We start from the raw sequence: 16,318 nt of genomic DNA, 5'->3' as shown, positions 1-16,318 counted from the left end.
CTTGTGAGCTTCTGGGGGAATTTCTTGGCAGAGTAGGGGTGCTTCATGGTTACCTTGAGTTCTGGAGGGCTGCAAGGACCTGGCTGCACCTAAAGACCAGGTCCCGCCAGGGTCAAAAAAGAAGATGGCGCTAATCCACAAGCATGACTTCTTACAATAACACAGATACAAGTATGCTGCATGGGTGGAGCACACCTCACACATGGCACTGAAAGCATAGCTCCCACTGCAAACACACACTCACCCAACAATGCACAGCAAACAGGATAGCCTCCTGCAAGTCCTTCCAGGGAGGCAGAACAGGCTCACAATCATGGTCTGAAGTGCACTATGAAGGATACAATATAATACATGACACCAGAGATGACTCACAAAGAACATCATCAGTGACAACACTGTTAGCATCACATATAAATACGGCAGTCAGAAACAGACTCACTCACATAACTTTATTTAATCCAAATGCAGTCACAAGCAGTAGGTGATCACAGATTATTTATGGTATGATGTGTGTGATATAACGGGGGTGGACAATTCAGATAATGCACGTTTATGTTGGTCAGTGTACACCCCATCAACATAACTATTTCTTTCCAGCAACCGGTAATATATTTATATGTGTATATATAAATTTGTATACAGTATGCAAATTAGCGTTGGTCCTGGTTCTCTAGGAACAGTTCAGCCTAAACTACTAAGACAGGCTCCCCCCTGCTGGGAACAGAAGCGACTCTAGACCAGTTTACATCTACGTATGGCTCATCAGAGAGGTTTGTTGCTGTAGGTGCAGGTGCCATGTCCGGGCAGACCCGCTACAGTTAGGGCATCCACTGCAACCAATAACAAGGGGATTGAAGGAATGCTTGAATTAATGCCAGCCACTGGCCAATCACTCACGCCGCACCGCAGCCTCTCATCTTTCAACCATTATGACACTCCAGACAGAGACATTCCATATGCAAATTCGAATTGGTCCTTCTCCAATAAGAACAGAGCAGCCTGATACCATATATGGCCGGGTCTCCTCGAGACACAAGCAACCACAAACCAGTTACGGCGTTTTAGGCCTCGGAAGTTTAGGAATAGCCTGCACCCTGGGGCACCGTGAGCTTGAGACCCACATCTGGGTGCAATAGAGCTAAGAGTGAACAATCGCTTCCTTGGGTATTAGTATTAAAACATGTAGTTCTTTTGATTCCAGTCTTTTTTGTGATGCCAGACTTGAGTTTGAGGTACTGTCCTTGAGCAGCAGATCCTACCAGACCTACAGATGCGTTGTTGTTGGCTTAGCCCCTGGCCTGAGAGTGTCGCGTTCATCATTAACTTGGTTCTGTCTGCTTCCCTCCCTCACAGGCCAAGCTGGCCATCCTGCTGGTCGTCCTGCTGGTCTCCACCCTGTCCTACCTGTGGATGGAACACAAGATCTCTCTCAACGTCCGCCCCCGCATCCCCAAAATTCCCAAACCGCGCCATAAGGTCAAAGGTTACCGCTACCTGGAGGATGAGAACTCGGACGAGTCTGGCTCAGAGCATTCGGACGAGGCCAGCGAGGAAGGCTCCAATGAGGATGAAGAGGAGGGGGATGACGACGTAGAAGACAATGGGGAAGGAAGTCAGGAAGATGTTAGGGGAGCCGGCCATGTTGGGAATAGAGGGGGTCAGAGGAAGGAGCCACGGCGGCGGCGGAGACAGAACCAAAATAACCATAGCTATGAGCAGGCGGTGGAGGAGGAGGAGTAGGGCTTTGAATGTGGCTGGTCAGCAGATGATGCTCAAGACCCCACACCGCCTTCCTGTGGAGGGAGACGAGCTGTCTTATGAGCCGAAACAGTTCCATCGCACTAGATAAGTGTCTGCCTCGGTTTGGTACCCAAATTATCTTCAAGAGTCTGTAAATAGTGTTGTAGAAGGTAGGACGGTACATAAGTCTACCCGCGCTCTGCTGCTTTCCAGCTAGGTTTGCACTATATAAATACATACACACATACACCATGGAGTGTGTGAAGAGAGGACCATGACCAATGCCAGGGAGATCCCAGCTCTGGAGACAGGCAATGCAGAGCCTAAAAGAGAGGGGGGCATTGTGTTTTTTTACAATGGCTCCTGTGCCCCAAATGTACATGTTGCATACTGCCTTGCTCGGTTAGTGGGAAGGCAGGCATGTGTTCCTCTTTGAGCCAACCAGCTTTCCATGCTCATATTCCATGGAAATAAACAATGAAGGGATCTCCCGCTTGCTGCAGCCATTGAAGATCTTTCTTGCGTGTATTGTCCATTGGAGGACACGTTTTCTGCAGGAATCGGAGGCGTTGCCCGTCTCCAGCTATCGCAAGGCAGCGTCCTCTTCAACTCATAGAAAGGGCCACTGGAATTATTGGATTCTGTGGCGATTTTCACATAATTATAGATTTGCTGTATGTGGCACATCATCCCATCATCAGCCTGATGATAAGCAGATTTTTACAAAATACAATTTTGCTCTTAACTCAGATGATTCAAAAGTTTCTAAAAGTGCAGCGACATGTGTTGCCACAATGTGGAAGGCCCTTTGCTAAGCTGAGCTGGTCACCTTTCTGTTGATTATTGCTATATTTTGGTATCAAACTGATACTAATTAAGTGCAGTAAATGCCCAGACAGTGCTACCAAGCTTAAAATTGACAAAATAATGAAGTAATACTATAACAAAATGTGCTGCATTCTGCTGCATAATTTCCCCGTTCTTGCTGCATAATTTACTCAACCCTGCCGCATAATTTGGCACTCTCCTGATGCATATTTCCAGTGGCCTTTCTCATTGGTCCTCCAGTACCTCCGTCTCTTGGAGTTCTCTCCTCCCTGCTCCCTATCCCCACCTCAGAACTTCCCTCCCTCTGTGAAGCTCTAGAGGTCTTCTTCTCGCCGCACTCCCCTAGAGACCTCTCTATCTCTCTTTCTTTAAGACAATCCTGTCCTATCTTTTTATAAACAGAGTTCTACGTCCTGACTGCAGAATCGCCGCTGTCAGAAAATACTATTAGTAAAATGAAAACTCGTAGCTTATGAATACCAAACAATAGTAAACTTACACAAAAATGCAAGATCGCCTTTGTGGGATGTGAGGTCCCAGAGTCCGGTCAACCCTGGTGGACCCCCGCCTATGCTCGGACCTCTCTGCTGTCAGGGTATGTCATTGTGTTTGTGTAGCACCTTAAGATACACTGAATTTTTAAATATTTTTTTAAGTCGTCATTTGCCTTTTACTGTACTTTGTTGTTAATCTTCCTGTAGTGGGAGAAGCTTTGAGTGTTTCAGGAAAAATCATTGTAGTAAACAAATTATGCTTAATGTGAATTCATGGGAGAGAATGATGTGAAATAAATTCATATAAAAATATGACGTGTGGTGTATTTTGTTTCCAGAATGTATTAAAAGTGGATATTTTTTGTTAGGTTCCTGTGTGGAAACAGAGCGTTCAGACAGGAGTGTCCACTGGTAAAAATAAGTAAAGAACCCTTAACCTGTAGGTGCCTCAAAATGACATTTGGAACAAAAGCTCACATCTTGCAATCAATGGCCTGAGTTGTTTCGTGCAGTTTTCACCTTTGACACCTCTGACCCTCTCGAGAATCTGAACTATTGCATTCTTAATCATTTTGAATATGAGTTTTAGACGTGTAAATTGTATCTGTTTTATGTTTGTACTTTGCTTTTATGATTTCCACTGAAGAAATCGAATAAAGCTTATTTTGAATTGAATTGAATGGAACTAAGTCCCAGGGGAAAGGCGCAGGAGTCGGGTTTGTAATAGGGACATTAAGGGGCATATCAGCAAGGAACGGCGATGAATAACGCAAAGCGCGCATAACGCTTTGTTATTCATCGCCGTCTATCTCTGGAATTTATCGCCCTGGTAGCGCGTTATCAACAACACGTTGCTCCAGGGCGGTAAAAATTCCAGAGATAGTGGGGGAAATCGCCGTTTTGCAGTGAACATCGCTGGTTTTCCAGCGATGTTCCCTGCAAAAGAGCGATGACCTTGCTGATACGACCCTGTGGTCGTACTAGCATAATCCACCCCCTATGTTAGGGATGGGTAAATTAGGATTTTAGCAGACATTAGTTTTTGGAGAAAACAACAGTGTTCTCCAAAAACTAACGTCTGCTATAATGCTGGGGCAGCCTTGTAAATATCGCGATGTGCACATCAGCGATATTTGCAAGGCTGTACTGCCCAGTGACGCCCACTTTGCATCTCATTAGAGATGCAAAGAGAGGCGTCGGGAAAAAGGGTGCTAACATGCGATTATGCATGTTAGCACCCTCTTGTAAATAGGGCGAAAGTTTTATCTCTGCTTTTTTGGCTTTTAACCCCTTCGCTGCTAGGCCTTTTCCCCTCCTGTGTTAAGCCTTTTTTGGGCTATTTGGGGTAGTGCGCGCTTAGGCCCCTGTAACTTTTTGACCACATTAGGTATCCACGCCAAATTTGCGTCCTTTTCTTCCAACATCATGGGGATTCTAAAGGTACCCAGGGTTTGTGGATTCTCCTAGAGGGTTCCCAGAAATTAGTCAAAATACAGCAAAATTTTGTTTCTTTTGTGGAAAATGGGAAAAACGGGCTGCAAATGAAAGCTTCTGGGTTTTTGTCTGCAAATGGTATCAAAAAAGGGTTTGTGGGGCTGAAATCACCATTTCTCCAGCTTTTAGGGAATGACAGAATTTTGTCAGAAAACCAAAATTTTTTACACAGTTTTGGCATTTTTCTGGGACATACCCTCTTTTTGCTATTTTTTGTGCTTTCAACCTCCTTCCAGTTAATGGTAGAAATGGGTACAAAAACAATAATGGACCCTGGAAAGCTATACATTTTTGAAAAATAGACAAAAGTCTGAATTCAGCAAGGGGTCATTTGTGTAGATCCATCAAGGTTTCTTTATAGAAACTAACAGTTAAATTTAGGAAAAATTAAAAATTAGTTGAAAAAAGCAGCCTTTTGAGTCAACGTTTTCACCTGTAACTTCTTCTAATTATCACATCTCTTAGAAAGCAATGTACCGTTACATCCACTGGACCTTCCTGGTTGTGGGGATATATAGGACTTGTAGGTTCACCAAGAGCCCAACGAACCCAGAGTAAAAAACTGAGCAGCATTTTGTAATGGTTTTTTATTTTGTTCCGGGTCTATAGCAATTATTGTGGGAAAATGTATACATGAAAAAATCGGTATGAAAGACACCTATGTATTTCTGAAATGGGAACAAACTACAGAGTTTAGAAACAGTGCATATTTGCACATGTTCGAAATTGGGAATACTCATACTTGCATGACAATTATTGGTCATTTTTCAAAATGACTTTTTTTTTACACAATGTCTTTCATTTGGATGGGAGAAATGCATCCAAAATCAATAGGTAATAACAGTTGCTTTACAAATCTGAACTACCCTAAGTCTCCCGATAAAAATGGTACCTCACTTGTGTGGGTAGGCATAGTGCCCACGACAGGAAGTGGCTCAAAACCTAAGCTGAACACACCACATTTTCACACTGAAAATTTACACTTTTTTTGCGAAGAGTCTAGCTGTAGTTTTTGAACCCTAGCCCTGCCGGCACCTAGGGAAACCTAGCAAACCTATACATTTTTGAAAACTAGACACCCAGGGGAATCCAGGATGGGGTGACTTGACTGCCTCCCACCATGGTCTGTTACCCAGAATCCCTTGCAAACGTAAAAAAATTACAAAAAAAACACATTTTCCCCACATTTCTGGGATGGAAAGTTCTGGAATCTGCGTGGATCCACAAATTTCCACCCACCCCGCGTTCCCCAAAGTCCTACGAGAAAAATGGTACCTCACTTGTGCGGGTCGGCCTAGTGCCCGCGACAGGAAACGGCGCAAAACGCAACGTGGTCACACCTCAATTTTGCAGTGAAAAATGACCCTTTTTTGGCAAAGTGACTAGCTGTAGTTTTTTAACCCTAGCCCTGCCAGAACCTAGGGAAACCTAGCAAACCTATAAATTTTTGAAAACTAGACACCCAGGGGAATCCAGGATGGGGTGACTTGACTGCCTCCCACCACGGTCTGTTACCCAGAATCCCTTGCAAACGTAAAAAAATGACAAAAAAAACATTTTCCCCACATTTCTGGGATGGAAAGTTCTGGAATCTGCGTGGATCCACAAATTTCCACCCACCCCGCGTTCCCCAAAGTCCTACGAGAAAAATGGTACCTCACTTGTGTGGGTCGGCCTAGTGCCCGCGACAGGAAACGGTGCAAAACGCAAGGTGGTCACACCTCAATTTTGCAGTGAAAAATGACCCCTTTTTGGCAAAGTGACTAGCTGTAGTTTTTGAACCCTAGCCCTGCCGGCACCTAGGGAAACTTAGCAAACCTATACATTTTTGAAAAGTAGACACCCAGGGGAATCCAGGATGGGGTGACTTGACTGCCTCCCACCATGGTCTGTTACCCAGAATCCCTTGCAAACGTAACAAAATGACAAAAAAAACACATTTCCCCCACATTTCTGGGATGGAAAGTTCTGGAATCTGCGTGGATCCACAAATTTCCACCCACCCCGCGTTCCCCAAAGTCCTACAAGAAAAATGGTACCTCACTTGTGCGGGTCGGCCTAGTGCCCGCGACAGGAAATGGCGCAAAACGCAACGTGGTCACACCTCAATTTTGCAGTGAAAAATGACCCTTTTTTGGCAAAGTGACTAGCTGTAGTTTTTTAACCCTAGCCCTGCCGGCACCTAGGGAAACCTAGCAAACCTATACATTTTTGAAAACTAAACACCCAGGGGAATCCAGGATGGGGTGACTTGACTGCCTCCCACCATGGTCTGTTACCCAGAATCCCTTGCAAACGTAAAAAAATGACAAAAAAAACACATTTTCCCCACATTTCTGGGATGGAAAGTTCTGGAATCTGCGTGGATCCACAAATTTCCACCCACCCCACGTTCCCCAAAGTCCTACGAGAAAAATGGTACCTCACTTGTGCGGGTCGGCCTAGTGCCCGCGACAGGAAACGGCACAAAACGCAACGTGGTCACACCTCAATTTTGCAGTGAAAAATGACCCTTTTTTGGCAAAGTGACTAGCTGTAGTTTTTGAACCCTAGCCCTGCCGGCACTTAGGGAAACCTAGCAAACCTATACATTTTTGAAAACTAGACACCCAGGGGAATCCAGGATGGGGTGACTTGACTGCCTCCCACCATGGTCTGTTACCCAGAATCCCTTGCAAACGTAAAAAAAAGACAAAAAAACACATTTTCCCCACATTTCTGGGATGGAAAGTTCTGGAATCTGCGTGGATCCACAAATTTCCACCCACCCCGCGTTCCCCAAAGTCCTACGAGAAAAATGGTACCTCACTTGTGCGGGTCGGCCTAGTGCCCGCGACAGGAAACGGCGCAAAACGCAACGTGGTCACACCTCAATTTTGCAGTGAAAAATGACCCTTTTTTGGCAAAGTGACTAGCTGTAGTTTTTTTAACCCTAGCCCTGTCGGCACTTAGGGAAACCTAGCAAACCTATACATTTTTGAAAACTAGACACCCAGGGGAATCCAGGATGGGGTGACTTGACTGCCTACCACCATGGTCTGTTACCCAGAATCCATTGCAAACGTAAAAAAAAGACAAAAAAACACATTTTCCCCACATTTCTGGGATGGAAAGTTCTGGAATCTGCGTAGATCCACAAATTTCCACCCACCCCGCATTCCCCAAAGTCCTACGAGAAAAATTGTACCTCACTTGTGCGGCTCGGCCTAGTTCCCGCGACAGGAAACGGCGCAAAACGCAACGTGGTCACACCTCAATTTTGCAGTAAAAAATGACCCTTTTTGGCAAAGTGACTAGCTGTAGTTTTTGAACCCTAGCCCTGCCGGCACCTTGGGAAACCTAGCAAACCTATACATTTTTGAAAACTAGACATCCAGGGGAATCCAGGATGAGGTGACTTGACTGCCTCCCACCATGGTCTGTTACCCAGAATCCCTTGCAAATATAAAAAAATGACAAAAAAAACACATTTTCCCCACATTTCTGGGATGGAAAGTTATGGAATCTGCGTGGATCCACAAATTTCCACCCACCCCGCGTTCCCCAAAGTCCTACGAGAAAAATGGTACCTCACTTGTGCGGGTCGGCCTAGTGCCCACGACAGGAAACGGTGCAAAACGCAACGTGGTCACACCTCAATTTTGCAGTGAAAAATGACCCTTTTTTGGCAAAGTGACTAGCTGTAGTTTTTGAACCCTAGCCCTGCCGGCACTTAGGGAAACCTAGCAAACCTATACATTTTTGAAAACTAGACACCTAGGGGAATCCAGGATGGGGTGACTTGACTGCCTCCCACCATGGTCTGTTACCCAGAATCCCTTGCAAACGTAAAAAAAATGACATAAAAAACACATTTTCCCCACATTTCTGGGATGGAAAGTTCTGGAATCTGCGTGGATCCACAAATTTCCACCCACCCCGCATTCCCCAAAGTCATACGAGAAAAATGGTACCTCACTTGTGCGGGTCGGCCTGGTGCCTGCGACAGGAAACGGCGCAAAACGCAAGGTGGTCACACCTCAATTTTGCAGTGAAAAATGACACTTTTTTGGCTAAGTGACTAGCTGTAGTTTTTAACTCTAGCCCTGCCGGCACCTAGGGAAACCTACCAAACCCAGACATTTCTGAAAACTAGACACCCGGCGGCTTCCAAGGAAGTATGGCTTGCGTGGATCCCCCAACGTTTCCTTACCCAGAATCCCCTGCAAACCTCAATTTTTGCTGAAAAAAATCACTTTTTTCACACATTTTGGGGTGGGAAAGTAGTGGCATCACCGGGCTCACACAAATTTACCACCACCCAGCGTTCCCCCAGGTCTCCCGGTAAAAATGGTGCCTCACTTGTGTGGGAGGCCCAAGTACCCGCGGCAGGCAAGGGCCCAAAACGTAGTGAGGCGACATCAACATTGCCTATCCCAAATGTCCCATCACTACGTTTTGGGCCCTTGCCTGCCGCGGGTACTTGGGCCTCCCACACAAGTGAGGCACCATTTTTACCGGGAGACCTGGGGGAATGCTGGGTGGTGGTAAATTTGTGTGAGCCCGGTGATGCCACTACTTTCCCACCCCAAAATGTGTGAAAAAAGTGATTTTTTCAGCAAAAATTGAGGTTTGCAGGGGATTCTGGGTAAGGAAACGTTGGGGGATCCACGCAAGCCATACCTCCCTGGAAGCCGCCGGGTGTCTAGGTTTCAGAAATGCATGGGTTTGGTAGGTTTCCCTAGATGGCCGCCGAGCACCGGGCCAAAAACCAAAGTGACTCCCCTTGCAAAACCAGGTGGTTTTGCTATAGGCCAATTTGATGTCGCCTCACTACGTTTTGGGCCCTTGCCTGGCGCGGGTACTTGGGCCTCCCACACAAGTGAGGCACCAATTTTACCGGGAGACCTGGGGGAACGCTGGGTGGTGGTAAATTTGTGTGAGCCCGGTGATGCCACTACTTTCCCACCCCAAAATGTGTGAAAAAAGTGATTTTTTCAGCAAAAATTGAGGTTTGCAGGGGATTCTGGGTAAGGAAACGTTGGGGGATCCACGCAAGCCATACCTCCCTGGAAGCCGCCAGGTGTCTAGTTTTCAGAAATGCGTGGGTTTGGTAGTTTTCCCTAGATGGCCGCCGAGCACCGGGCCAAAAACCAAAGTGACCCCCCTTGCAAAACCAGGTGGTTTTGCGATAGGCCATTTTGATGTCGCCTCACTACGTTTTGGGCCCTTGCCTGCCGCGGGTACTTGGGCCTCCCACACAAGTGAGGCACCATTTTTACCGGGAGACCTGGGGGAACGCTGGGTGGTGGTAAATTTGTGTGAGCCCGGTGATGCCACAACTTTCCCACCCCAAAATGTGTGAAAAAAGTGATTTTTTCAGCAAATATTTAGGTTTGCAGGGGATTCTGGGTAAGGAAACGTTGGGGGATCCACGCAAGCCATACCTCCCTGGAAGCCGCCGGGTGTCTAGATTTCAGAAATGCATGGGTTTGGTAGGTTTCCCTAGATGGCCGCCGAGCACCGGGCCAAAAACCAAAGTGACCCCCCCTTACAAAACAAGGTGGTTTTGCCATAGGCCATTTTGATGTCGCCTCACTACGTTTTGGGCCCTTGCCTGCCGCGGGTACTTGGGCCTCCCACACAAGTGAGGCACCATTTTTACCGGGAGACCTGGGGGAACGCTGGGTGGTGGTAAATTTGTGTGAGCCCGGTGATGCCACAACTTTCCCACCCCAAAATGTGTGAAAAAAGTGATTTTTTCAGCAAAAATAGAGGTTTGCAGGGGATTCTGGGTAAGGAAACGTTGGGGGATCCACGCATGCCATACCTCCCTGGAAGCCGCCGGGTGTCTAGTTTTCAGAAATGCGTGGGTTTGGTAGGTTTCCCTAGATGGCCGCGGAGCACCGGGCCAAAAACCAAAGTGACCCCCCTTGCAAAACAAGGTGGTTTTGCCATAGGCCATTTTGATGTCGCCTCACTACGTTTTGGGCCCTTGCCTGCCGCGGGTACTTGGGCCTCCCACACAAGTGAGGCACCATTTTTACCGGGAGACCTGGGGGAATGCTGGGTGGTGGTAAATTTGTGTGAGCCCGGTGATGCCACAACTTTCCCACCCCAAAATGTGTGAAAAAAGTGATTTTTTCAGCAAAAATTGAGGTTTGCAGGGGATTCTGGGTAAGGAAACGTTGGGGGATCCACGCAAGCCATACCTCCCTGGAAGCCGCCGGGTGTCTAGTTTTCAGAAATGCGTGGGTTTGGTGGGTTTCCCTAGATGGCCGCCGAGCACCGGGCCAAAAACCAAAGTGACTCCCTTGCAAAACCAGGTGGTTTTGCGATAGGCCATTTTGATGTCGCCTCACTACGTTTTGGGCCCTTGCCTGCCGTGGGTACTTGGGCCTCCCACACAAGTGGGGCACCATTTTTACCGGGAGACCTGGGGGAACGCTGGGTGGTGGTAAATTTGTGTGAGCCCGGTGATGCCACAACTTTCCCACCCCAAAATGTGTGAAAAAAGTGATTTTTTCAGCAAAAATTGAGGTTTGCAGGGGATTCTGGGTAAGGAAACGTTGGGGGATCCACGCAAGCCATACCTCCCTTGAAGCCGCCTGGTGTCTAGTTTTCAGAAATGTGTGGGTTTGGTACGTTTCCCTAGATGGCCGCCGAGCACCGGGCCATAAACCAAAGTGACCCCCCTTGCAAAACCAGGTGGTTTTGCCATAGGCCATTTTGATGTCGCCTCACTACGTTTTGAGCCCTTGCCTGCCGCGGGTACTTGGGCCTCCCACACAAGTGAGGCACCATTTTTACCGGGAGACCTGGGGGAAGGCTGGGTGGTGGTAAATTTGTGTGAGCCCGGTGATGCCACTACTTTCCCACCCCAAAATGTGTGAAAAAAGTGATTTTTTCAGCAAAAATTGAGGTTTGCAGGGGATTCTGGGTAAGGAAACTTTGGGGGATCCACGCAAGCCATACTTCCTTGGAAGCCGCCGGGTGTCTAGTTTTCAGAAATGTGTGGGTTTGGTAGGTTTCCCTAGATGGCCGACGAGCACCGGGCCAAAAACCAAAGTGACCCCCCTTGCAAAACCAGATTATCTATTGTTCCTACAGCGTGAGAATTTTGGAATAATACTGCAAAGAAAATGTGGCAGACATTTTGAGGTTTGCAGGACATTGGGGATAAAAACATTTTTTGAATTCACAAGAGAGACATCACCATGAACTCCCATGGGTTTTCGACAATATCTACAGTTGGTGGGTTATTCTTGCATGGAAAGTGTACCTTGGCAGAGAAACTAAAGACAAAGGGGCAGATTTATGAGCCCCTTGCGCCACTTTTGCGTCACTTTTCCCATGTTAAAAGTGACGCAAAAGTGGCGCAAGGGGCTCATAAATCTGCCCCAAAGATTCCTGCACAACCATCTATTCCTCAAACACACACACATACTGGTTGGATTTGGCACGAGGGCGAGTCATGGTTCAGTGTATTAAATTTTATTAACAAGAGATTTCACAAAAATGAAATGCACTGTCAATAATGAAATTCACAAAAAACCAAACCAATGACTCACAGCTCGTGAGCTGTAAAGCCGCCAACCACTTTACAGGCCATTCACACACCTTTCATACGTGATACAAACAAGACCATTCGCACCACCAGGCACAAAAGCAACACATTACAAAATTCACCAAAAAGGGACAAGGTACACCCTGCTTCAGAAAGACAAATATTACTGCACAGCCATCTAATCCACAAGCACACACACATACTGGTTGGATTTGGCACGAGGGTGAGTGATGGTTCAGTAGATACAATTGTATTAGCAAGTGATTTCACAGAAATGAAATGCACTGGTAATAATTGAAAGGGCGAGAAATGTAAATGTAAATGTAAATGTGGGTGTACTTGTAAAGCGCACTGTGACTCCATGGAGTATCCTGGCGCTGAAGACCGCTGGGGAACCCGTCCTGGTTTTCCCTGTGAGATGGTCCCTTGCTGGGTATCTCCAAGGTGAAACCAGGCATCCCCGGCGTCTGTGGGGGGCCGTTGTAGAGATGAGGCAAGCTTAATGCCCAGAGTTGCCGAGTGTGTTCCTGGTTAGAGTAGGTACCGAGGCGGGAATTATCGAGTCCGTTTTGACCCTGGTCCGTGACCCTGCCGCGTTGGGAATTGAACCCTGGTCCCTGGCCGATTCTCTGCTCACGGGTCGGCCGCCTCTAACCAGTGAGCCACACCTCTGGGGCGAGAAACTGAACCATTGACTCACAGCTCGTGAGCTGTAAAGCCACGACAAGGCACCAACCTCTTTACAGGCCATTCATACACCTTTCATACGTGTGAGACATACAAAACCATTCACACCGCCAGCCGCGGGCCCATCACATAACAAAACTCACACCAGCACACAGCGCCATTCAAGGGCCCATCACTTTCACACGCCCACAATCCAGACACAGCAACTACACAGGCTGATGGATTGCGTGGAGTGGCACTCAGCTAGCAGTGTGTGTAGTGACCAGCAGAAAGTCACTACTCACACACAGCCAGCAGAGTACTAGTCCACACACACCGCTAGCCAAACACCAGTCCACGCACACTGCTAGCCAAGCGCCAGTCCACGGACACCACCAGCCAAGCACCAGTCCGCACACACCACCAGTCCACGCACACCGCCAGCCAAGTACCAGTCCACGCACACCGCCAGCCAAGCACCATTCCATGCACACCGCCAGCCACGCTCCAGTACACGCACACCACCAGCCAAGCTCCAGTCCACGGACACCACCAGCCAAGCACCAGTCCACACACACCACCAGCCAAGTACCAGTCCACGCACACCGCCTGCCAAGCACCATTCCACGCACACTGCCAGCCAAGCTCCAGTCCACACACACCACCAGCCACGCACCAGTCCACGCACACCGCCAGTCCATGCACACCGCCAGCCAAGCACCATTCCACGCACACCACCAACCAAGTGCCAGTCCACACACACCAACAGCCAAGCGCAAGCCTACACACACCGCCATCACATTTAGGATATTTTTAGAAAAAAATAAAAACACAAACAAATTGCAAATAGATACAAATCTTCTAACAGAAAATCAGCAACTAAATACATTGCACTAACACCAACCTTGAAACAGAATCAAATTATCCAAAGAATACAGACCAGGCAGTTCACTTTACCACTCAAGAATCCTCCCAAAAATTCTTTCGTGTGTGGTACGCTCTAAAACAAGCAGTGAGACACAGTGCAGGATGAGAAGGACAGTCGGGGCAGTACATACGACTCTCCTTCCGCAAACCTTTTCGCCAACAGACTCTACATCTCCTACTGGGAAAATCTTTTGCGGGTGTGGGAGGAATGTGATCTGGAAAGTGGCGTTCTTTCAATCTAGCAACATCCTCCACCAGTCCAACTCTAGGAACACTTGCCTGTTCCACTACAACAAGGCTGCCTATTACAGACTCCTGAAACTTAGCAAAAGTCATCTTTGACTCAGGGCAAGAATCCTGGAACACAACAAAAGCATTAAACATTGCCAAGTGGAAAAGATGGATAGCCAACTTCTTGTACCAAATGTAAGCCTTACGAAGAGCAGTGTAAGGTTCCAACCTCTGATCTACTCTGTCAACACCACCCATGTGCCTATTATAGTCTAAAATGCACACAGGTTTGCGCGCTTCAGCGACCTGACCCCAAACAGTCACAGGTGCAGTGCTTTCATCATGGATGGTAGTCAGCATGTAGACATTTCTCCTGTCTGTAAACTTCACAGCAAGAAGCTCCTGGCAACGCAACGCACTGCACTGTCCCCGCACAAGCTTTTGACAAACAAGTTCTTTCGGGAAACCTTTACGGTTAGAGCGGATTGTGCCACAAGCAAGAGTGTCCACTTTGGCCAATTCCCTGAACAACCGCACACCAGTGTAGAAGTTATCTACATATAAATGGTGGCCTTTGTTAAAAAATCCTCTTCCAAGTTCCCAAACAATTTTCTCAGTCACTCCAAAAGTGGACGGACAACCAGGGAGGTTAAACCTAGATTCCTTACCGGTGTACACCCTGAAATTAGAGACATATCCAGTCCTACTGTCACACAGCATATACAGCTTTATTCCATAGCGTGCCCTCTTACTAGGAATGTATTGCCTAAAAACCAAGCGGCCCTTGAACAACACCAAAGACTCATCCACTGCAATTTCTTTCCCAGGGGCATAAATCTCAGAAAATCGATCAACAAAGTGATCAAGGACAGGCCTAATCTTAAAAAGACGGTCACAGTCAGGGTGATCTCGTGGCAACGCTAAACCATTATCAACAAAATGCATCATCCGAAGCAGAAGCAAATACCTGTCACGACTCATGACTGCCGGAAAAATAGACGTTGCCATCAAGGGACTGCTAGACCAATATGAAGACATTGATGGCTTCCTTAGCAAGCCCATCAAAAAAGTTAAACCTAAGAACTTCTTCATCTCTTCAACATTTGTGGGAGTCCACCGGGTAGCTCTAGAGTGTGGCTTAAGACTGGCACAGTTGTCCCTCAAAAACTGATCGGCATACAAATTAGTCTGCTCAACAATCTCTGCAAAAAACACATCGTCCATAAACAACTGAAAAAAAATTACCGGCAAAAGGTTTTCAGTATTCACTCTAGACCCTGGAACACCAGTAAACTCTGGCAATGCCGGCTGCACCATGCCAGGGGCAACCCAGAGGTCATCACTTTCAAAGGGAAGCCTTGCAGCCCCAGCCTGCAGCCCAGATGCCTCTTGCCGCACTACACCAATGGGAAGCCTTGCAGCCGCAGGCTGCAGCCCAGAAGCCTCTTGCCACACTACACCAACGGGAAGCCTTGCAGCCCCAGGCTGCAGCCCAGATGCCTCTTGCCGCACTATCGGCACATCAGTCTCCTCCGCTAACACAGGCACTTCATCCGCACTAAGAGTATCTTCATCATCCGATGACTCCATACGGAGAGACAACTCACTGCCAGAATCGTCCCCTGCCTCCTCTCCCTCAGATGCAGAGTCAGTCTCTGAACCAATATCAGAGGAAGACTCAAACAGCAAACCAACAACCTGCTGAGCAGTAATCCTGCAGCTAGCCATTATACTTACTAAGATAGAAGACTGCACAAACAAGTCAACAACAACCAACAATGTGCAAACCAAGTAAGTAAAGAAATGTGTACCTTTATCACAAAGGTCAATGTACTCAAAAACTATACAATTCAATTACAAGAGACAGCTGCACTCACCAGAAACCAACTCTGCAGTGACACAGCAAAAACCAACGATATCCAACTAGAAAGAAGAAAAAAAAACAAATTACTCACAAGACAACAAAATACACATCGAGCACCAATGCAAAAAGTTTTTGACACTCAAAAACCAAACATACTGCTATTATTACACCATTTGCAAAAAAACAAACAGGGAGAGAAATCAAACACATTTACATTGTACAAAAAAAAGTCTCTTACCAAACTAATCATACAGCAGAACAAAACGGCAAACTGAAAAGAGCAAAAGCCTTCACCTAGAACAAAAAAGTTTTTAAAAAACACATTACAATTGCAATTCACAAAAAATATAACAATAAACATTATAACATGCTATGTCACTACCCAAATGGTCAATCGGGTTGTGTGCCAGGTGGGGCTACTCAGTCCCGGGGCGGGTGAGCCAAATACATATTATAAAAAATTGCACCCTGGAAGTGAGGGGTCTAGTGGGCTTTTCTGCCCCCCCTGGGAGCAGAAACGGCAAAAAA

At 47.0% G+C, this 16,318-nt stretch overlaps 1 protein-coding gene and 1 long non-coding RNA gene across 2 annotated transcripts in view; one reads left to right on the top strand and one right to left on the bottom strand.

Annotated features, from left to right (window-relative positions):
• UNC93B1 (unc-93B1 regulator of TLR signaling) overlaps positions 1 to 3,372 on the top strand; it is a 260,649-nt gene extending 257,277 nt beyond the window's left edge. The window contains exon 12 of the mRNA XM_085651595.1: positions 1,354 to 3,372. Coding sequence (XP_085507721.1) covers positions 1,354 to 1,740 — 387 coding nt within the window. The 3' untranslated portion in view covers positions 1,741 to 3,372. The remainder of the gene's footprint in view (positions 1 to 1,353) is intronic.
• LOC146839538 (uncharacterized) overlaps positions 1 to 15,967 on the bottom strand; it is a 1,010,507-nt gene extending 994,540 nt beyond the window's left edge. The window contains exons 1-2 of the long non-coding RNA XR_014981104.1: positions 15,380 to 15,967; positions 14,620 to 14,970 (exon numbers count right to left, since the gene is read on the bottom strand). This is a non-coding gene — a long non-coding RNA (uncharacterized LOC146839538). The remainder of the gene's footprint in view (positions 1 to 14,619; positions 14,971 to 15,379) is intronic.
• Between the last annotated feature and the right edge of the window lie 351 nt (positions 15,968 to 16,318).

The sequence above is a fragment of the Triturus cristatus genome, chromosome 4_1 (genome assembly GCF_964204655.1).
Source record: "Triturus cristatus chromosome 4_1, aTriCri1.1, whole genome shotgun sequence".
Lineage (NCBI taxonomy): Eukaryota > Metazoa > Chordata > Amphibia > Caudata > Salamandridae > Triturus > Triturus cristatus.
Note: the sequence above shows the minus strand (reverse complement) of the source record. Positions and strands in the feature narration are given on the sequence as shown.